Here is a 23,842-nt window from a genome sequence, read left to right as displayed (position 1 = left end):
CGACACTTGTCCAGGAGTTGCCAGTATTCATCGTTTGAGTCAGGTGGTTGACCACCGAAAAGAAGTTTTTGGAGTGAATAAGGATTTCAACCCAAACTGCCTCAAGTCTGTTTATATGGAATTCCTGCCGAAAGTCAACGTTAATCCCATCTCAAACATATATTGCTACACAGTCACCCACTCTTGCAGTTCTATCACAACGATATGAGAGGCTAAAGTTTGTAATTATGAGGTATTCGTCGGGAGTATTAGGGGAAAGATTTCCGTGAATACAAGTAACTGTTGAGCATCGATTTCAATAATATCTTACTTTGGCTTAAGGCTTTGAACATTTAAATGCATAAGGCTAAAACCACAACTGGTGATTTGTTGGGATGACGAGTGATGACAGAGAGGAGTCGCTAGAAGGAACTGTGCCAGGACTTTGATGAACATCACCAGACAATGTAAACAACAGATTTAGGAATAAGAATGTCAGCAGATCTTTATGTAGTATGTTTTGTTTGTGATATTTAATATAGTGAACGGTTGCAAAAGAGTCGAAGGTGGTACAAGTAAGACAGCAGCGTGATAGTGGATCAGTGGCTGATATCATGGGGATAATCGAAGATGTCAGTGAAATGGGCCGCCGCTTTGACAGTGTGGAATGTCTTTGTGGCTTTCCTACGCGCACTTTGACAACTAGACCAGTATACAATATTAAATATATTTTGTGGCACATAAGTACTTATATCATGCAAAATAAAAACAACTATTCATTCTTATAATATAAATTTATTTCTTAAATTGGTGTTAAAGTATCAACCACTTCATAGCAACCAATTGATACATTTATTTTGTATTACTTGTAAAATATTTTTTTATTTCGCCAAATGTTCATTAGCAGCCATTTATCATCTCCCAATCGTATAAGTGTTTGTATGATACTTCAAACATGTCATATGTTGAGCCTTGAATTGGACAATACCAGTTCCAACCAATTACTTCGCGTGCAGAATCTGTTATGTAACTCGTGGAACAGTTGTCTTGTATCTATAAAGTAAAATTTGATGAGCTTAGCAAATAATTAGTATTCATAAATTTTCATATAAATGTCGAGCTAGCTAGTCAATATGCCATAGAGTACGAGTACGTAGAACCAGTATTCTATGGAGCAAAGCTTGACGTCAAGTATAATAACATTTTGCAAAAGGAAATTACATGTATTAATGTTGGAGTTTTTATGTTTCATTAATCAAATAATTTGCAAACCCGTTTGGATATAATCATATTGTCTTCAACACGATCTCTTAGCATTACATAGTCAGCCCACCTCTTTCCTGGACAAGATTCAGAAGTATCTATGTCCGCTTCCCGTAGCAAGAAATTATAAATGTTGCGATTATTTGCTGATCAGTGTGCAATTGGTTAATTCATTTTTGAAAATGAATATGAATTATTAAAGATAATCGCCTTGTGGATTTTTTTTTTTTTTACATTACATACAAAAGATATACCTCGCTATTTTCGCTAATATAAGTGTCCGTGTTCTCCATCGAATGCGATAAAATATAATTTGTACGAAATATGACACATATACTTATTACCTCTGTGACAATATCCTTGCGGATTTAGCATATTGATCAGGTTTATTTGCTTTTTACCTAAGTTATACGTACCTGCGTATACCTAGCTACGGACATGACTGTCTTTATTAAAATGTTGCACTGAACCAAAATATGAATTATTATTATCGTATTTACCTCTTGCCCATTAAACTCCACACGAACACGTCCATGTAATGCATAACCTATCTGAGTAAAGAGACATCTGTTACAATTGCAGTCAGTGATCTCGAGTCTACTTATATCACGAGCAGGTCCTGCTAGAGCCGCTCCTACCAACATCAACATATATGCTACGCACAGTTTCATTGCTGTAATAAAACATATATTATGTAAGATCCTTTTGCGCAAAAAGGTAAATAAGTGATTATAAATGCTTTTTAATATCAATCACAACATCAAATGTACTAAAATGTCAGTAAACAACCCTATTTAACAATGTTTAGTTTGTCCTACGGAAAATGAGATTATGAGATTATGATAGCAATTCTGCATAAGGATTCATTTGAGCCAATGATAATAAAACAGAATGACTGATTTAGTCATTTAGTTTGTCGAGGAGACTCAATAAAAATCAAAGCGTCGCCTAGATACATAGCACTGGCGTCGTCAAAGTTCAATTGAAGAAATTGTTGTCCCGAAGTAAAACAATAATAACTTAAAAATAAGTAAGTTCTGACTTGTTTTAAACAAAAATAAAACAAGGTAAAATAAGTGTTATAAACAGTCGTTATGGTTCGCTTAAATAGTTCAATTGAAAGGCTGTATGACGATTGATTTTTTTTAATTAAAATATCTCAAAAAAATGTCGAAATTACCTGTTGCTTCTCTTCAAGTACATCCGAGCAAACTACAATAGAAGCTTTGACTTTACACTTATATCGATCATGTCACAAACTAAGGGTTGTCAAAAACGTTCTGGTGAAATTTTAAGCGCATATTCATATAGGTGTGTACAGATTTTCTGATCAAAGATCCAATTTTATTAAATAGTTCAATTTCAAACACCTTCTGAAGAAAGAAAATATCAAATTTAGATATACATGTACGTAACATAAATACCTTCCAACGTATGGACAGATATTTTTGCATTATAATATGAAGTTATTGACGTTCATGAATATAATTTTGTTGATGCATGTTATAGATGTTGCCGGAGAAGATATATCAGTTAAAAAATTTTGACGTGTACTTCTAAATTTAGATACAACAACAATTAACAAGAAAAGCTTTGATGCAAATCATCAAAGGCGACGCCAAAAGATATTTGATCACGAATTGCTTCCAAATACTTAACTTTAGACGTGACCTATATATCAATACTATTACTTGTGACCAGGAGGTTAGGGCCCTGCTTAAATTTAAACTTGGACCCAAAAGAATAGACTCTGTCTTGCAAAGATGCAAACACAATTTATTATCATTAACCAATCATTAATAAGACTCATGTCATAAGAGAGAATTTCTTCAACTTTAGATTAATCTTTTCCAGATACAAGGATACTGAATCAACATCAACGCTGCATATAACACAAGCTTATTGCTTATGATTGCTGACATGTCAATGACATATCATTAGAAATAAAAAAATATCTAGAATGAACCCTGGGGGACTTTACTGGTAATGGGGGCAGTAGTAGAATGAATACCAGCCACATCCGCCAGTTGCTGTCTTTCAAAGAGATTTGACTTTAATCATGCTAGAATGTCATTATCAATTATTGCCTAAGTCCATTCCAAATCTTATATATGATTGTTAAATGAATCAAAAATGTGTCAGTTGAAAGAAAAACTTCTATAGCCTGACTGAAACTGATAAAACACACCCCTAGCTGTCCTTAAAATTAGATTCAACTTGGTCATATGCAGCTTTTTCAATAAAAAGTTAGGACATTTTCTTGGAAGGCAATCCTAAATCCTTTACGGATTTAGAATTATTCTAATTTTGTTCAAGGGTATCCAGTAAGAAATTCTTTTTTGCATTACATAATATGACTGCTTAAGTATTATTTCTCAAAGATTTAAACATTTACAAAATTTTCACCCTAAGAATACCGTAATGCAGCTCTACCAACTGAGCTATCCTGCAACTTGTACATTATCTCCCCTAAATAGCGAACAGTTCTTACTCATAATATATTTCCCCGCTATAATGAAATTCTTCCTCGAACTTCTCAGGGTGAGAAAAGTGTGCAGCCTGACCATAACTTGAAGCTATGGCCATCAGAATACCCTAACGCAGTATCTGGCCGCCTGCACATTATTTTTAAACAGTCAATAGTTTTAAACTGTAACATATTTCCCACTATGTCATCGCTTCAGGGGTAGAAATGGACTTAGGTCGGCCATTTTTTAGTTATTAAAGGTATACTAAGTTTAACCTATTTTGAAGCATTTTAAAATTGAATTTTAAACGTTTAAAACTTTGTATTTCTGTGTATGTTAATTATTTCGAAGGGTAAAACATTTGCTCTTTTATTAAATTAATTAATCAAATTGCATTCCATATTGACCAACCCTCTTAACAACTTGTTTACAATTAAAGCTCACGTACACACATTTTTCTCCCTTTAATCGTTTGTTGTTAATATTTGTAAAAAAAACCCTTTACAAATCGCAGTTTTTTTTTAAATCATTATCTTTTACATCGCATCAGGAAAAAAATAAGATGAAGTCAATGAAAAGGTTAAAACTTCCCGGTATATCTTTGTGTTTGTAGATGTAGATGATTGTTTAAGTTTCATACAGTAATCTGTGTCAAGGTGTCAATCTATTTTTTTTTTTATGTTCATTAGAAAACAGGTATGTGCCTTAAGGTATGACCATCCTATAGCATTGCCTCCGCTTTGAAAAGTATTCAAATATGCTTTAGAAATAAAACTTAGGCCCTAGAACATGCAGAAGGGTCAACATTTTTTCTGTTTTTATTTTTCTTTTATTATTTTTTATGTATCTCTAACACTCTTTTGGGAAGAAAAAGTGTTTAATCTTAATTATATAATTAATTTTAATATAGATATTTAATGACTAAATATTGCATTATCTAATATGGTATCTGATATTTTCAAAGTCAAATAAAATCAAAACTGCACGTTTAAAGTATTTAATATTTAACAAGGTCAACTCATAAAGTTTCGAGAAAAAAATAGGGAAACTTTGAAAACAGCCCCCATTAAACTCAATTTAAGCGGGTTTTTTAAGTGCCCGTAAAATACATGTTAAAATGGGTGTGGTAGTGCATTATATGTATACAAATTTCATAATTCTTTAGTAGAAACAATAATTTTTGTTGTAAGGATTGTTAGCTGAATGTTATTTTTTATTTCTTAACAATAATTAATGGGAAAATATATGGGATGATATTATAGATTATTTAAAGGTTTCTTATTTCTGAAGAAATGATCTTCTAACATCCAAATCTAAGTTCTGAAAAGTGGCCAAAGCTGTACTGTAAAATGTGTTTAAAATGTGCATGCAGGTGTCTTTTAAAGCATATATCTGACGTATCTTGTCAATGTTTCAGTTTTTTATAGGGCCCGTTACGGTGGTTGTACCTTAAATCTAGCTAACATATATTAAAAATAAACAAATTGTGTGTGGGTCATTTAACTGAAAATACAAAATACTGAATATTTGAATTTCATAGGTAAACGAAATGTTATTATCGTATATAACTCATAATTCTATCGGGAATTATCTACGGTTTTGGACTGGTGATTTTCAGAGCAAAGTGTGCATTCTTATCTGCTTAAAATTGCCGGAAACCTCAGACATACATTTATAAACGTTTCCATTAGGCCTACTCTACATAATACTAGTATTTGCGCAAACATTTAGTAGTCTGTTCAATTATTCTCGAAATCACAGAAGGGGCATGCCGATTCTTTTTTTTTTCTTTTTTGTATCTCATGGCCACGAGATATAACTTAGAAAAAACAGCAACAAAAATGCTATTTCGTGGCCACGTGCTACAACTCCGAAAAAAAGACGAAAAATAAAATGCTCTCTCACACAAAGTTACACCTTTGATAAAAAATCATTTCGTCGTGACGACGAGATATAACTCAGAAAAAAATACTAATACTCAGAAAAAAGGAATACAAAATGCTATCTCGTTCCCACGAGAAACAACTAATTAAAAAAAAATCTTTCTCGTGGCCACAAGATATAAATCAGAAAAAAATCGTCTTTTTTTTTTTCGTCTCAACGAGATAAAACTCAGAAAAAACACATCAAAATTTGCTATCTCGTAGCCACAAGATATAACTTAAAAAAAGGGGTTTTTGTTTGTTGTTGATTTTTTTCTGAGTAATATTTTGTGGGATATATTTTTTTCCTGGGATATTTATCGTTGGAACGAGATAGCATTTTTTTCTTAATTATACCTCGTGGCTACGAGATAGGGATTTATTTTATTATGTTTGTTTTTCCCCCCCCCCCTTTTTTTTTTTTTTGGTTACATTTCGGGGCCATGAGATAGGACAAGAAAAGAACGTAAGAAAGAAAATCGAAATGTCCCATCTGTGCTTCCGTAAGTAAATGAGTGATTTTTTTTTGATAGTTTGTATACGTCACAATATTTTCAATTAATGACTTTAGTCATATTCAGTCTATTATTTCATAAAAGGGAAAATTCAAATAATGATACAGAAATCATAAAATATCATATCACAATTAATCATTGTATGTTGATGAGGTGAATGTTATCCTAAGTCATCATAAGTGTTAGTTATAGATAAAATAAGAAATAGCCAGCTCATCTGTATTTCTGTACTTTGATTTAGTACTTTCTCTTTTGTTTTTCTTTTTTTTAATATCTGCCGTTTTTAGCGTCACAAATGTGAAAATAATGTGAGAAGAACGGGATGAATCTCAGTATCTTTCACTTTCTCTTAAAAATGCAAGCTACAAGAACAAAAATATCAATCAGAACATTTCGGCTATTATCAATAATAACCTTGGAGTGAATACGGATTGAATGTAGTTCTACCACATTGTTTTAGATGCAAAAGAAAACAGAGGGTGTAATCTTTGATAATGTATACGAATGTATATATTTGACATCAAAAGGAAAATAAAGTTTATCTCGGTTGAATTATGATTGAACACTTGTCTGATAATCATAATCAATTAAAAATACTCACGTATGTACAGTTATAATCAAATCTGACAATTTTGACTTTTGGTTTCCACAACCATGATAATAACTATATAAATAATGTACTGTTTCATGTTATATCTATAAATTTACATAATTTAGGTGGCCTTTTACTCGATATAGTTGTATAAATATAATCCGTATCTCCTAGCATTAATTACTATTTGTTAACATGATTAGTTTCTTAGCGTAGGTCAGACCGAAATTTTTTATATGTTCCGTGTGTTTTTACTATTGTGTTCGGTGTCCTTATCCGAAGACTGACGGAAAAACCAATAAGTTGCGATTGCAAAATATAAAAGGTGACTTACTAGATTTTGTTTGTATAGGGAACGTTGAGATTGGTATTCGAGTAGAATACCCAATTTTCACAGACTAGCTAGATATATTTCCTTTCTCACATGATATAATACAAGATAATTTGCTGAATTAAAACGCCATTGTGACGAGTTGCAAGTACTTCAAAGTAAACAAATTTATATGCTACACTATTGAGGTCTCAAACATAAAAAGACCTTAAAAACAAAGTATCGTGCAAGACAAAAGTACAACCTGTTGTATACATTTTTTAATAATTAATTAGTTTGTACCATTTGTAAAACTTTTTATTTAGCCGAATGAACTACATGGTGTTCCAGAGCATCTATGTAGTATCACTCTGTCGAAGGTCGTACCACATTGAAGATGCCCGTAGTTATATGATACTTCAAATATTCCACTTGACGAGCCGCTAATGGGGCAGTTGTAGTTCCAACCGATTACTGAACCTCCAAAAGTTATAATAGCTTCATCAGAACAACTTACCTAAAATAAATAATAATTGATAGTACTTTGAATTATTTATGTAAGAAGTATCTGTAATATGTTGGAATTTGTTTTTAGAACAGACACATCATCGCTGTACAGACAAAACTAGTCAGTGGCCCACTGCACTTATAACACAGAAACAATGATTATGCTGCAAAAGCACGTGGGATTTGACAATTTACAAGATTAGACATGGCGATGCCTGTAACTTGCAAAAAGTATCTTTGACGTTTTGATATTAATGGCTTCAGCTTGGTGAACAAAACTGAACGAATAAAATCATATCTTTATGAAGATCAGTATGAGCCTAAGATACAATTTAGTCATTAAAAATACTGTAGGTGTATTTGAATTCGCGGAAGCACATTTTCGCGGAAAGGTCCATTTTGTGGGTCTACGGAACAGCACTATACAAATATTCGCACTGTTTTGGATTCGCAGGGGGGGGGGGGGTTCACGTAAACCGCTAAGGTAAAAAAGTAAGGGAAATTACTGTAGTCACCATGGGAGCTCGCAGTTATTTTCAATACTTGGTGTCAAACAATACGCTATTGTACAGAACAAAGACTAGCGGACAGATTAATTTAGTATTTGTTTTTAGAAACACAATATGAAAACCTCAGTATAGGTCAAAAAACATGTAAAAAAGGTAAAAGTAAAGGTCTTGTTTATTATAGCGACACCCCTTCTGAAAGGGCCAGCCATTTCTGACTTATGAGACACCTTTTGCTTGCATACTATATGTACCTCCCAACTCTTACCACTATGCAAGACGCCAGGCGGATAGAAATCGGTAACCATTTATTTTAACTACATCGCGGCTCACGAAGCGGCCATTTCGGAACTAGTCCAACGAGAAACATTCATATAAATATTTCATTCATTATTTACTTCTTCTAATCAATTTATGCTACGATTTGTAAAATGTTATCGGCAAAACTGGCTTCATAAAATGTTAATTCCCGCCAAATGTCGTTCAAATTTAGGGGAAACAATTCAATATGTACCGATATTGAACAAAATGTAGTTACTTTCCGTAGATTATTTTTCAAAAATAAAAAAGATTAAGTATTACAAATTACTCTAACTAGCATACAATATTTTATATACCTTGCTGCCTCCGAAAGTCACAGATACAGTTCCGTGTATGGCATAACCAAGCTGAGTATAGAGACATCTTTGACAATTACAGTCAGTGATCTTTATTTTACTTATATCAAGGGCCGGTTCTGCTAGAGCCGATCCCACCAACACCAGCACATATGCCACATATACTACACAAAGTCCCATTGCTGAGATAAAACATATTACATGCATAAATGTTTTGTCAACATTATGTCATTTAATTTGTTGATTTGAAATAACGTTTGGAAATAATAAAAATAACGGTTTTATATCTTAAGGTAAGTTAATAATTCGTTATAAATTTGTATTGAAAATGTACTGGATATGTATTTGTTTATTAATAAATGTATTATAAGACAATGTCTTACCTTGATAAGGTTTTGTCGTTGTTTTGAAAAATATTATCTCTCTTGGCATTTTATAGTGCAATATTTACGGAAGGCTAATACAAAAAAAAATTAAAGTTTAACTGTTTAAGGCTATTCGTTTAGTCGGCATAGTTTTGTTATTCCGCTATATCACAGTATAAATTTATACCATATGGTTAGTAAATAATAAAAAGGTACAACTAACAAAAGAACTTAGATCTTAAATACAAGCAAGTTACAAGCAAAATGATTTTTGCAAATTATTAATTAATTCTTCTTTTGCTTTTTTGTTGACTTATCTTTTACATTTGGAACAGCCCACGAACGTGTGTATAAAACAGTCAAAACATGTTGTTTTGATAATTGTAGAATCTACAAATTTTGGTTGGCATGCCATAGCTGTGCGGCTCACTTCTCTTTCAAAATGAAGTAGTAAGAGAAAAACAAATTGTTGTGTTTGTAAGTACTTACATGTCACAAATGATTCATTTGGTTGCTTTTCTTATCTTCACTCTAACCTTACATAAATACAAGCTTAAATAAGAAAACTTGTGTCTGTAAACTGGTTCACGAAGACATTAAATTAGGTTATAAATTAGAATCATTCAATTCTATTATGTGCAATTAAGTTTTCAGTTTTACTACATCAACGGAACATAGCTATAGACGATGGAGAATCTGGGTAAATTTGTTTGTTTTGTTTTTAAAACTTTTGTTCTCGTTTTCTTTCTCAATTAAACTTAGGTCGTCAAAATTGATGAGATAAAGGTGTCTAGTTTTCAGGACACCAAAGAAAAGAGTGGGCTCAAACAGTACAACAAAGTGGAGTTCTACTACCAGCAATTTTATTTACAAAAAATCATTAGAAATTAAATATGAACATAAAATGGTATAAATTAAAAGGACTGTCGTATTTGAAACCGTAAGGAAAGAAATTGTACAAAATGTACCATTTTGCCATCTGCTAAATTTCTTCGAGTAACTGTCAGCCTCTTTTATACCATTCAAATTTCACTTCGAAAACAAAAAATTATTTCTGTCACATTCGTACCTTTTAAACGATTTATAAAAGGGAAAGCAATTTAACAATTTGCAAGGGGATATCTAAACGATTTATAAACGGGAAAGCAATTTAACAATTTGCAAGGGGTATATCTTTTCTGAAGATAATGATATACAAGCAAAACTGATTTGTTTGGTATGGTTTCCATTTTTAAAGAAGACGTGAAGGTGTCAACAACAAGGGAAGGAACATAAAAATCATGTGTATGTTACAGATTAACAGTTAGAGTTGTTTTTGTCAAACACATGAAAGGAAATGGAACATTGCTTATGAACCTTAACGCTTTAAAGACATGGCATAAATACCGATAACAACTTTCCGGCTAACTTGGGGGCTTGGTCGTGAAAAAAGAAAATCCGAGACAGATTTGAAAATTTACCAAATAAAGAATTCGAGATTGATCATATTAAACAGTTATTGTAGCAAGCCCGCCAGACTGTAATATTCGTGAACTTAAGCAGATTGGTAATATTTGGTACATCTTTAGAAAAGATAATACTATTAAGAGACATATTTTACAATTAAGTAATAGAAAGAGCACCGAAACACGAGGCTAGGGGGCGTAGCCCCCGAGTATTAATCAGATTGCCGAGTGTTTTGGTGTTCTTTCTCTTTTGTATCATAGTCAAACATAAAAGCACGTTCCCTGTTGTCACAATATGAAACCCCGGCAAAAATGAACCAATGAACGAACATCTGAATATGACATTTCTGTCGCTTTCCCTTTCTCTGCCGTCACAATATGTAAACCCCAGCAAAAATGAGCCAGAAAGGTCTCCAAACTATGATACAAGGAGATACAAACGTAAACTTAAGTGCATTATTGACTTTTAAACTTTCAATGAGGTTAGATAAAAAACAATTGGGCAAATATGATAACTGTTAACACTGCTCCTGCACACTGCTGAAACTGAAATAAACTCCATAGACTTCACATCCGTGTAGACTGAACCAACTCTGTACTTATGGCTGAATAATTTTATGAAATTTCTATCTTAATATCCCCAGTTTGATGGACAGTTCTAATAATGGAGGCTTGAAAACTGAATTTTACAAATTCAGCAGGTTAAGATTTTATATAATACATTGTCCGGAATTATATTTAAACCAGTCATTTGTACTGTTTTTTTTTTTTTTTTTTAATGTTCTTGGGTCATATCGGCGTTTTGTTTCATTTGTAATCTGACTAATGTTAAGATCTTACGACCTTTGTTAAGATCTTTATGTTATAATTCGGATTTCCAGAACATGCAATCAAACCGGTTTTTACATAGGCCATTAGAAAAAGTATCAAAATACCGTTATCCGTGAGTCAGTTAAAAACAAATTGTATCATAGTTTGGAGACCTTTCTGTTGAAAATGTGTCAGAACATATACATGCACAGCGGGTTAACTTGAGTGCAGTTATTAGTTACCCGCACCCCAGAGCAGCCCATTGATTGGCTCATTTTTGCTAGGGTTTACATATTATGACGGCAGAGAAGGGAAAGCGATAGAAATTATTATATTCAGATTCTCGTTCATTGGTTCTTTTTTCTGGGGTTTCATATTGTGACAACAGGGAACGTGTTTTTATGTTTAACTATGATACAAAAGAGAAAGAACATCAAAATACTCTGCAATCTGATAAATACTCGGGGGCTACGCCCCCTCGTAAAAATCAGATAGCCTTGTGTTTCGATGCTCTATTACTTATTGCCTTGTTAGAAAAAAAAACTGGTAATGTGTAGAAATACGATTGCCTGTTAAATGGTTAAATCGAGTTCAAATGAACAATGTTTTTATTTAAGATTTTGTTTATTTCTAAATTCCCCGCCACACACATTGTTTAACTAATACCATAAATAAATAATACCTTACCAAGTCTGAATATCATGGTTAGGCGTAAGACTTTTCTCATTGTTAACTTAAAGATAAAAACCGTCTATTACACATAAGAGACCTAAAACGCTACTGTTTATTTGTAGATGCAATTGGGTTTACATCATCGTGCATATTTAGTAACGTAGAAATGTGCGAATAACGTATAAGTAACGCCGAATCTGTGCAACGCCATTGGCAAATTGTATACACAGTAAGTAAACAAAAAGATTTTATTCTAAATAAAATTTAAAGAAATGAATTAGCGCATACGGCTGCTACGTCATTATACTTTAACCAGCATTACATTTTTCAGGAATATGTTTACTTCATTAGATCAATCGTGAGAATGACAACCCGATAAACTTGTGTTTAATTGTGGAAATATGATAACTGTTAACACTGCTCCTGCACACTGCTGAAACTGAAATAAACTCCATAGACTTCACAACCGTGTAGACTGAACCAACTCTGTACTTATGGCTGAATCCTTGATGTAAAATATCCTAGATACGGATGGAAAATTAGTGATAAAACTGTGCTGCACTGAATAATAGTTTACTTCATTAGATCAATCGTGAGAATGACAACCCGATAAACTTGTGTTTCGTCAAATAAATATGTTCATTTAACGCATTTAGAACAATTTTTTATAGTCTTATACCCAAGACAAATATTTGTCAAACTACAAGTGTCGTATAAATAGAATCACAGTTATGAGAAGGGGTTAAATCGCATACATATACACAATACAAAATTTTATATATTTTATATAGAGACTATAAACAATATTGTCCCAATAATTTCTCAAATGGCTTGTGTAAGTTAATTACTCTATCTATGAACACACCCAAGTGTCTTGGACCCCTTTCGTTTTAGCGACTAAATTGCACAATTCTGCGTTACTTGCACATTCCTGCGTTACTGGATATACACGGTGACATGGTCCATTCTTTCAGTGCAGCACAGTTTCATCACAAATTTTCCATCAGTATCTAACTTAAAGGATATTTTATATCCAGGATTCAAGGGAAAGGAATTCGATTACTATTTACTTTTCAAGTACCTGTGGCCGAGTTAATTAACGTGTTACACTACATGTACAAGTACATTGTTGTAATGATAAAATGTTAAACAAGAGCTGTCGGTAGGACAGCATGCTCGACTATTGGTGCTCGATAGAAAATTTTACATTATCTATCAAGGCTCTTTTACTAAGTTAACGAAAGGGCCAATTTTCTCTTGAAATCTATGTTACAGTTATAGGCATTGGAGATGCCTATTATGCTCTCAAAGAAGAATTTTGTTTCAAAGCCAGATGTCAATGGAATATGAATATATCTAAGGTGGTATGCAAACTTCACGTCGAAAAAAATGGCATTCTTCTGTCGAAATATCTTCTCTTGTCTACAGATTGGGGTCATGATAAGTGCAAAGTTTCAAAGCTATATGTCAATGGACTTTTAAAATATTTGAAGTATTACAAAAACTTAACACAAGTGGTTACGCCGACGCTAATGCTCGGGTGACTAGGTTAGCTCCCATTCTTATCGAATAGTCGAGCTAAAAATGTTTAATACACGTCATTTATATGCATCTTTGGATGCGATTTCAATGAAACACAAACAATTACTGTTTTAAAGTACAATTTAATAATCTTTCATAAACAAACAAGTAATTTGAAAAAACAACAACTCCCCCATAACGTAAGCTGGCTTGGTTTTTTATCCAATAGCCGACACAGCAGCAATCTGAAACGATAAATAATATTTTAATTCCTTTTCTTTAGATAATACCAGCTATGACAAATAGGTTAGACGGTCCCAGAGAAAGCATTCATTATAGAATTATATTTTGTGAACGTTTCATATACAAATTCAGAATATACAAAAAGTAAAATATTTTATGCAATATATGTGCCCTATCGAGCAAATCTGTAAATTTGCCTTGACCTTTACAGTGTCAATACAACTAAAATAATCCAACAAAACCACAACATTTAAATAAAGAGTTACTAGTGATACATAGAAAATGAAGTTCAGGAAGCTTACAATTCCCATAGTGATGAAAATAAAACGCTTTGCTGGTGTATTTGCTCTCTGCATATCCATGTTTTGTTCACCTACAGATATGGAAGCGTCATTAAATGTCTTGGCACACAAGTCGTACAGTTCTCTCGACTCCTCAAACAGAAGTTTGGACATTTCTTCAACTGACCAATCACCTGTTACTGTAGATTCAGCTCTTAGACCTGAAAAATAATATTGTACAATTATTTCCTATCAAAACAAGTTGACATGCAAAGGTAGTTGCTTATTAGCAAAAGCATTCCTGCAAAAATGTTTGAAGCATTTTGTCTTAAATATCTATATCAACCAAATAAGAAACCAATAATCAAATAATATTTATATTCTATAAATGTATAGCATTTGGCTTGAATGTCATGAAATATAAAATTATTATGACAATATTCAAAGTTAATTAAGGAACGTTCTGCAAGAAATTATGAATATTTGTTTGCAATTTTGAAATAAGAAACTATAGCATGTCTATTACGTTATATTCCTACAATTGCAGATTTCAAGTGAAATTAAAAATACATGTTTCACTGCAGTTAATTTGATATATAGATCTATATTTCATATTTACAAGAACACGGCTTTACATTCTATTTTTTACAGGAAAAAGGGAAATCACTAAGGAAAATGTATGCCATACCCAGAACCGGGGAAGGATCAGAAATTTAATGAAATAGGTGGTTTACTGTATTCATAACCGACAGGTCAAACAAATTAGACTATAATGATTTACCTGGAGGGCTGTAATGCCTAGACCTCTTTGGACCAGATTTCATCATTTTCCTGACGGCTTCAACATTTTCCTTTTCAGCATAAAGGTTTGCGCCTACAGAAAGCAAAAATTTAATCCTCAAGTTTCAATAAAGTCATTGTAAATAACTACTGACTTTGTCCTCAAAGACAGTTATCAAAACGGATTTACATTTTATATTGGAAACCATATTTCCTTGCGGATATTTCTCTGAAAGCGACTCAAATAATGTTACTACATATATGAATAACTAGTAATTGTTTTAGCTTAAAATTCTCAAGCATTGTCGGGTATTGTGGTATAAATTAAAGATTTTTTAAATGTAGTTTATTCGATAGATAGAAAGAAATTACGCTTAGCTTCATGGCTAATGACTTAGAAACTATAACTGAAAATCAAAATATTAAACATTGGTATTTTGAGGTTAAACGTGCTTTTAAAGGTACATGTAGATTTAGATTTCGAATGAACTATTTAAGATCTAAACCAGGGCAAGTCCATTGCAGACCAGTTTAAAAATACATTTTAGATATTCGTAAAAATCATCTTACATTGTAACAGACCAAAGCTTTTTTCCGCAAACTCTTCTATCTTATCTTTTTCGCCTTCTTCCGACTCCTGAAAATGATCTAAAGTTTTTATAAGTGTCACATTTATTTAAAACATAACCTGAACGATGAAATGAAAGTTTGATCCTTATTTATGCATGTATGGCTTTTAATTAAGCAAATAATCAAGTCATGCCTTCATGTATATAGTCGAATATATGGCAGACTTTGACCTTGAGGCCGATTATTAAAATGCTTTAAGATCTACACTCATATCTAAGTTCATTTTGTTTTTCACATTCTGCTTTTGAAGACTTGTGTGCTTAGGTATTCCCTCGAACTCTATATATATAAAGCACATTCCATTTTTCATATTCTTTTCAAACTTCTTGTAAATGTTTCTCAATATTTCAAAAGATAACTTAGAAAAAAAACAATTTAATACTTAATTTACGAAACATACGAAATTATTCAAATAAATTTACTTAAAATACTCATTCTTTCAACTATATTTCAAGAGACTACTTACTGCATAATGTTTGGCTGCCTCAAATATACGTGGACAAGCAAACGATAGAAATTGTCTTTGGGCTGAAAGCAATGTAAGAAATAAATGAAGAAATGCGACATAACTGAAAACAAAAACTGTAAAATAACTTGAATAATGTTTATTACGTATTTTAAAGTTATAAAATAGTACTTTATGAATATGAATACGCCCTTAATTGACACTACGTATTTTTTCCTAGATACAGTAAAGGCTATTACATATTTTCGAAACCATATTACCTATTTAGCACGATTACCAGGAGCATAGTTACCTTCATTACGTTTAAGAGCCATTGCAGTTCATACTTAACATTTTTACTAAATGCGTTCTCCCTCAAATACACGCAAATACGCTTCAACGGATAGAATAATCTGTTGGGAGACATTTGAAAATGGGAACCAAAACTATTGAAGGTGTGGCCTCTTGCAAAAATACGCATTCATCCGTCGCTTGTGTACTGCTATATTTCAATTTATGAAATAACTGATAAGGTATAAAAGGTATATAATAAAAGGATAATTGTGTTGTAGTAGCTTTCTGAAGCTTTGTATTTTGCTACTTTTGTAGTAATGCACTAGTCCACTAGAATCTGTTCTGGTTGTTATTCATGTATAAAGATCTTTATTTCACATTGACCTTTACTGTTAATTTATTGTTATTTCAATAAAGAGATATTCCAGTTTCCAGGTGGAAACGGGAATGAGGCTACATAGAGTATTACATGCATTTGATAAGACAGTTTGGACTTTGGACTCTGGACTCTGCTGCAAATAGTATTTTACAAATGACGTAGTAATTACTTACGTTTGTTTGGTGACCTCCCTGCTACAAGTCGTGCTGTTACACATCTACCAACCAGACTTGAAACTGAAAAAGGGTAGGTATACAATTTAGCATTTTAAGAGTTTGGTATAGTGGCGTATGTACATAGTCATTTATCACTTATCACTATTGTTGCCGTTTTCAAGCTAATAAACATTACAAAAAAATCCAAAAATACCTTATGAAATAGTCATAATGCTGGGGTTATTATCATTTAACATTCATATGATAAGAATAAATTCATTTAATGAAAGGTTTTTAATTTCAATTGATTACACAGCATGCGATTTTGTACAATCTCTAAGCAAAGCTAGAAATGTGTCCATAGGAAACGGGTGCCCCTACACTCCACTGTTTTGTCAGTCTATGACTCTAGGTCAAATATTTTTTGGCTACATGTGCCACAAGTTGAAAGCTAAAAATCTTGTACTAAGTTAAATGGGCAAGAACTTTACAAATACTGAATAAATACACACAAGCTCACCCCCAAGGTGCATAAACACACCTGCTGACCAACGTTCTTGTAAACTTTCAGGCCTACAGATCAAGTCAAGGGCAATAACACTACCAATACTGGATAAATCCACATGCTCATCAACATTCCATTTAAATTTCACAACTCTAGGTTTAAATACATATTGAGCTACGCACGACATAAATTGAAAATTTGCAAATTTTCACTAAGTCAAGGGCAATGACTGACAAAACATTCAAAAGCGAAAACACAGATGCACAACTTCACATGCTGATCATTCCTGTAAAGTTTCATGACCCCATGCTACGTGCGATACAAGTTGAAAATTGCAAATTTTTACTAGTCAATGACAATAAGTAACAAAACAGAATAAATCTACAAGCGAAATCCCAGGTGCACAACTTCACATGCTGATCAAACATTCCTATAAAGTTTCATGACTAGGTCAAATACTTTGAGTTACATGCGACACAAGTTGAAATTTGTAAATTTTGCTTAGCCTAAAAATGCTAAATATATCCACACGAAAATAGCCACAATATATTTTAGAACCCGTTTATATATCAGATGATGCTTTTGTATGAAGTATTGAAGATCATTGGATTAAGTTGGAAAAAGATGTTACATTTTTGAGCGTCTGAAGGGTAAATTTTACAAGCATGTACTTTATTTAAGATAAACAAGATTATAAAAAGCAATGATCACTTGCTACTTGATTACTTTAAATTTGTAAAAACAAATAATTTTTTCCAAAATATTATATTATATGCAAACAAAATTGGGCAAAGGGGTGAGACACTTTTTGAAAACGGGACGGTAAACTTTTCTATTTGAAATAAAAACAATTGTTTTACTGTCTAGAAAAGATACAAAAAGCTGTTTCTATTAGTGACTATTGGGTCAAGAATTTTCGAGTACAAAAAATATCTAATGCGACATACAGGGTACTGGTACAACGTATCTTCCTTGTTATTTGAGAATGTAACTTACATTCCATCATTGCGTATGGCCAGTTTTCGTAATCTATTTCTGGAATTTCGACATCAGGAACCTCATCTGGGGAAGACGGGTAGGTCTCTGTGGGAATGGGCTCCTCGGTTGTTACTTCTCTAGACCCTGAAGTTTGGTTAAATATTGTAAACAAATTAAATACATACAATTCCTATATCTAATGAGATATAAATTCTGATGTTATAATTCTGAAAATATATACCGGTAAACTAAACAGACATTTAATAGAGGACATTTGTTTAGTTCAGTGTAAGATCGCAATATGTCTCACAGAGTGAGCACGAAAAGGTATATTTCACGGTGGCGCAGCCAGGAGTGAAATATGAACTTTTGGTTTTCGATTTTGCACGAAACAAATATTTTATTATATGCAAACACAGGAAATTGACATTCTATCAATAATTGAAAAAATATAAGCAAATAATTCAAAAATAACGGCAAATGTGCAAAAGCGCATGGAATGCCAGACAAAACATTTTGTTGACATTTTTGTAAATATTGTCAATTAATTATTATACAATGCTTTGATTTAAAATATCAGCGCTTGTAAAAGGAATTATTTTGTATTGTGTATCGAAATTGCTACACTAGTTTGTTGACATTGATTTTCCACGTGTGTAATTAGATAAAATGTGTATCAAGAGTGCAAAAGGCGTTGCACTTCTTGTGTTTTATTATAGTATAGAGGGGTATATATTTGCCGTTATTTTTTTAATTATTTGCTTATAGAATGTCAATTTCCTGTGATGCAAAGAAACGTTTTAAGACATTTTAATCTAACTGTAAATGAAAAGCGTGCCAAATACAACGGGTCGTCATGTACGACGTCATGTCCCCAGTAACGTGTACTCTGGTATTTCACTGAAACAATGCATCGGGTTTACATTCAAAGCGATGAAAGTATCAGTTTTATATTTTACCGATATATATCTATAAGACAACGAAAAGCATGTAATAGATAGGCAGACTTCCAATGATTCTCGATATAAAATACTTTGAATATGTTTGTGATATTTAAATACAATTTCTTTTTCATTTTGTTCTAGTAAAGTGCGGAATGATATTTAGTACTCGTAACTTCGGACTTAAAGCATTATAGTGAACCCAGTCAGCCTAAACCATTAAGAAACCTAAACTTTAGGCTTTTTCCCGGCGGACGGATAGGTCATTATAATGCCACGAGACGCTCGTGATGTGTACTATTTTTCTTTATTTTTGAACGCAAACCATTTTTTTCTCAGAACACATGCATGTTACCGCAAAGACTAAGTGATGAAATGTACAAGAATATCTAAAAGTATCGCGAGAAACAGAATACAACGTCCAGCTATAGTTTTATGTTCGTGCCTAAAGTATCCAAATAAAGAATTTTCACTTACCTGGAGGGAAACGGCGTCGTTGAAAATCCGTATTGCGGCTATCAACAACACACAAGAAGACCACGCACAAAGGAATGAAAACTTGAAGCTGCATTATTTCCTCTAATGTCGTCTGTCCAAGAAGAATAGTGAAGATGTTACTGCATGTGCCAGTATTTATACCCGTAGTTACACAAAATGAGGCCCGGACAAATAAAATTGTTAGCATTTCTTACCCCGGTTGTCACATTGTTTCAGTACATATGTAAAATATTACAAAATTACCTGAACTTCATTCCTAATTCGTACAATACAAAAGGTGCCTAAATATAACAAGGACAATGCAGACATTTTAAAGTAGGTTAACCAACTCAAATTGAACAAACACACTTAGATATTTACTGCAGTGATATTGTGTAATTGTGTAAGTATTATAGTACTATATCCTGATACAATCAGTGTTGTTTGTACAGTGTGGAGGACGTAAAAAGTCGCCCATACATTCAATTCTAGAAGTTACAACCTGATCATGGAAGGTCGCTCAGCAACTACTTTTTTTACAGCTATTGCCTACAAGATAGCTATTAATTCATGTTAATATTTAAGCTGTTGCAAGCGGGGATGGGCGGTAATTTGCACTTTCCAGTACCGTCCATAAACAGACTCAACCAAACCGAAACTACAACAATTTCAATAATTTTGCCGTCTTGGACTTTCTATAGGGAATCATTTTTTTTTATAATTAAGGTTAATACGTAAAACCAAATTGAAAAAACGAATTATCTTGTAGTTCTGGATATTTTGACGTATAACACAGTTATTCTTTATAATATAGCTATTGATTAATGTGAATATTTTTAAAAAAAACAAAAACAAGACAATTGTTACAGAAATAGCATCGATGAACCAGTGATGGGAATATAATTTGTAACAACAAGAATGTAGCTATTAAACTATATTCAATTGTATCCTGTACAAAGCAATTATAGCTCCGTCCCTAACCCCAGAGGAGCGCGGGAGTAGCGGAGGGAATGGCGTTTTACTCTGTTCATGTACAGTGATTAGTTGCACATTTTGGGGCATTCGCGAAAATAATAGAATATGTCGTGTTTTGCCATTAGGTTCAAAAACAATTTAAGCAAGGTTTGAACAGCATTTACGTATACATGTATACTCCATTGCAAGGCAGTTAAAGCAACGATAGTCTTATATAAATCAATACTGCTTTGGGCATTTCAAAAACACCCCAAAATATTTTAGGGATTTCCTATTGTATCAAATGTTGTGTGGAAAAGTACTCTATAAGTGGGGCAACTTGTGGAATTGTTGAAGAAGGATTTTAACATCTGAATATCCGTTTGTATGAAAAGTCTCAATTCAGTAACAAGCGCGTAATAAATTTAATTTAATAACGAAAACATCGGGAGGGCCTCTCTAGGCAAATCGATGTTTTATGAAGCACGAAATTCCCGTGCAAATTGAAAAACATGAAATTTAACCATGACATGTACATATCTATGGATGATTAACTCTGTAAATACTACATTGTACAAATTGCTAACGTTATTTTCAAAACATTTGTGACGATATAAATGAGCATGTATAGTCTGATTTTATTGACCTGTCAATTATGAATACATTTTAGCACTTATTTAAATATTCGATTCCACCTCGGTGCAGTCCGTATAGTTTACGAGAATAAATATAGAGTGTTAGAAAAAATCACACTAGCGTAATGTTTATGTTCTCATCACATCCGTAATAGCACAGTCGATTAAGTGATTATGTCATATATGAGAGGTCAGTGGTTCGATCCCTACTTTTGACATATTTTTTAGACCTTTTCATTCTTGAAGTATATTTTAATATAAATGGCTAAGTGCTTGCAAAGTTGTCTACACGGATATAAAACAAATTAGAAACACTGATTTGTCTCGTTTAGTATTGCATTTTACGGCACTAAAATGACATTAATTGATTTTAATCTGAATGAATTTTTTAAATATTGATTCTTAAACTATGTTATTTAAAAAAAGGGTTTAGTCTTTACCAAAATAAGTGCAAAACATATTTAAAAAAATGAGACAACATAAAAAAATAGTTATAAAATAGTTGTAAATAAGAAAATATATGGACATACGCGGTCTCGATCTTACAACACGTAGGACGTTTAGAAATAAAAATACTGAAGCTTACCCTATTGCGCTATGTAACACCGCACTTTGGGGTCAAACGCACTTTGGGGTCCGACCCCAAAGTGCGTTACGTACTTTGGGGTCCGACCCCAGAGTGCGTTACGCACTTTGGGGTCCAATTTCGACCCCAAAGTGCGTTAAACAGGTACATATGCATTTTTTAACATCAGGCAAACTACCGCACTTTGGGGTCATAGAAAATTAATGTTCATTATGTTTTAAATAATATATTGTAGTCAAAGCCAATGGTAAACAAAAAATCAAGGTATTAAATAGACACAAACATGTGCCCTGAATTATAGTAGAATCAATAGGGATTTAAATGGTCTTGATAAGTAAGTGAAGAACTTTCACCAAATAAATCACCAAATAAAGAATTTGTATCAATTATTAAGCTTAAAATATTTTTTTCTCAAATGTTCCATTTATTTTAAAAGAATGTACACCTTTCATTAATTTATTTACACATTTTATAGAAATATGATAGTCTTAGCATAGACAAAGGTATAAATTCTGGGAAATCTTAGTAAGACAATTCAGTAAAAAATGTGCCTAATAATATGTTGAAAGAGCCATTTATTTAGCTAAATGTGACATATAAGAAACTTGACTAGGTGTAGATGCGGCTTTAAGTAGTAGTCCGTACAGGCAGTACTAAAGATATCAACTGTTTAAGTAGTCGCACATTAAGAGCGGAATAATGTAAAATTCTCACTGGGGATATAGAGGGAATTGTGGGGTATCTACCCCCCAGGGTTAAAAATAACGTTTTAAAGGCCCATTATGCTTTTATTTGTTTTTCTTAAAAGCTTTTTTATTTTGATGTTCTTCTATATTATTAAAAAAATACACATTGGCCAATTACCTGAACCATCTTTTTATCTGTTGCTTTTTGGCAATGATGAGTACAGTTATAGTGAATTAGTATTTTATATGGAAGTCAAATACTACAGTGTTTTGACTTCTTTTATGACAAATGATTTCACATTTATCGCTACTTTATTAAGGTAACAAGCATCTTACATTTTTCTGATACCATTATTGTAACATTATAAAATTCATGTTTGCTCTTTCTAAAGAAGTATGTAAGATTTTCCATAAAAAAGCCTCTGGCGAACAGTTGTTACGGAGCTTACAAAAAACCCTTAAGTTTTGTTGATAAGCTTAATAATGTATTTGTAAAACTCACTATTTATAGTCCGATCGAAAAACTTGATGTTTCACCAGAACATTGCAATATAATTTATTTATAGTTCTTTGGAAAAATTATTAACTGAATTTTATTTCATTCCCAACATATTTAAAATGGGGCTCAATATGGCACCAAAAGTTATCAAGTAAATGACCGACAGAACGGGATATTTTTCGCAGTATCTTTTAATTCTAGGAAGACACAATTTCTGTTCTAGAGTATTTTGAACGGTGGCATAAAAGTGACATTTGTATTTTTTTGAATACTTTTTGTTTTGTTTTTTGTACATATTTTTTGTTTGTTTGTCGTACATTTTTTTTTTAGTTTTGAATATATACCTTTTTTTAGTTTTGCATACATATTCTTTTTTAGTTTGCATACATATTTTATTTTAGTTTTTTTTTGTACATATTTTATTTTTGTTTTTTCGTACATATTCTTACATGACGCCATTTGCAAAGTAGAGGTTTGGATAATTACACCATTTGTAAAAACACCATTTTCAAACACTTCGCCGTCTGTAAATTACATGCCATTTGCCATTTGCAAATACATTTGTACCAACGTTTTCATTTTTGGAGGTATCAAAAAAAATAGTATATATATAGTCCGCGGTAACACAAAGAAAGGTTTTGCATATGGTCTCGATGTGGTTAACATTTGTCACAAGGTGCCTTAAAATCCTTCATGGGGTTTCGGAGATAAGGAGCGGACATGGAACCCAAGTCTTTATCCTTTGACCTGTAGGTGTGACCCCGATCTTGAGCCGGCACACCTGGCATATAAGTTCTGCACATTATCTGGATGTGCTAAAGAATTCACCTAAGTTTTATAATTCTCAATTCTCAGGGAGTGGGGGGTTGAGTGGTGCATATT

General features: G+C 32.5%; 2 protein-coding genes and 1 long non-coding RNA gene across 3 annotated transcripts; all 3 read right to left on the bottom strand.

Moving 5' to 3' along the window:
- Positions 1-758: 758 nt before the first annotated feature.
- LOC132730825 (uncharacterized) lies at positions 759-2,581 on the bottom strand. Its single transcript, XR_009625802.1, has 3 exons — positions 2,423-2,581; positions 1,743-1,915; positions 759-1,032 (listed from the first exon to the last, which is right to left on the bottom strand). It is a non-coding gene; the product is annotated as an uncharacterized LOC132730825 (long non-coding RNA).
- Positions 2,582-7,345: 4,764 nt separating this feature from the next.
- On the bottom strand, positions 7,346-9,205 carry LOC132730827 (uncharacterized). The gene is made up of 3 exons (XM_060716874.1): positions 9,063-9,205; positions 8,680-8,861; positions 7,346-7,566 (listed from the first exon to the last, which is right to left on the bottom strand). The coding sequence occupies exons 1-3, from the start codon at positions 9,109-9,111 to the stop codon at positions 7,372-7,374; spliced, it is 426 nt and encodes a 141-aa protein (XP_060572857.1). The 5' UTR covers positions 9,112-9,205; the 3' UTR covers positions 7,346-7,371.
- A 4,414-nt stretch (positions 9,206-13,619) lies between these two features.
- LOC132730824 (uncharacterized) lies at positions 13,620-19,823 on the bottom strand. Its single transcript, XM_060716873.1, has 8 exons — positions 19,601-19,823; positions 18,201-18,326; positions 16,718-16,780; positions 15,893-15,954; positions 15,367-15,433; positions 14,798-14,890; positions 14,038-14,237; positions 13,620-13,737 (listed from the first exon to the last, which is right to left on the bottom strand). The coding sequence occupies exons 1-8, from the start codon at positions 19,806-19,808 to the stop codon at positions 13,711-13,713; spliced, it is 846 nt and encodes a 281-aa protein (XP_060572856.1). The 5' UTR covers positions 19,809-19,823; the 3' UTR covers positions 13,620-13,710.
- Between the last annotated feature and the right edge of the window lie 4,019 nt (positions 19,824-23,842).

Source organism: Ruditapes philippinarum, unplaced genomic scaffold (genome assembly GCF_026571515.1).
Source record: "Ruditapes philippinarum isolate M1 unplaced genomic scaffold, ASM2657151v2 ctg3994_1_1_1_1, whole genome shotgun sequence".
Classification (NCBI taxonomy): Eukaryota; Metazoa; Mollusca; class Bivalvia; order Venerida; family Veneridae; genus Ruditapes; species Ruditapes philippinarum.
The sequence above is the reverse complement of the archived record's forward strand: the minus strand, read 5'-3'. Positions and strand labels throughout refer to the sequence as shown.

Coding starts and splice junctions, on each gene's coding strand:
- LOC132730827 (XM_060716874.1), bottom strand. CDS start 9,111: ATGCCAAGAGAGATAATATTTTTCAAAACAACGACAAAACCTTATCAA. Junction 8,862..9,062: donor AACGACAAAACCTTATCAAG/GTAAGACATTGT, acceptor GTTTTATCTCAG/CAATGGGACTTTGTGTAGTA. Junction 7,567..8,679: donor TGACTTTCGGAGGCAGCAAG/GTATATAAAATA, acceptor TATTTATTTTAG/GTAAGTTGTTCTGATGAAGC.
- LOC132730824 (XM_060716873.1), bottom strand. CDS start 19,808: ATGCTAACAATTTTATTTGTCCGGGCCTCATTTTGTGTAACTACGGGT. Junction 14,891..15,366: donor AAGCTTTGGTCTGTTACAAT/GTAAGATGATTT, acceptor TGCTTTCTGTAG/GCGCAAACCTTTATGCTGAA. Junction 14,238..14,797: donor TAGGCATTACAGCCCTCCAG/GTAAATCATTAT, acceptor ATTATTTTTCAG/GTCTAAGAGCTGAATCTACA.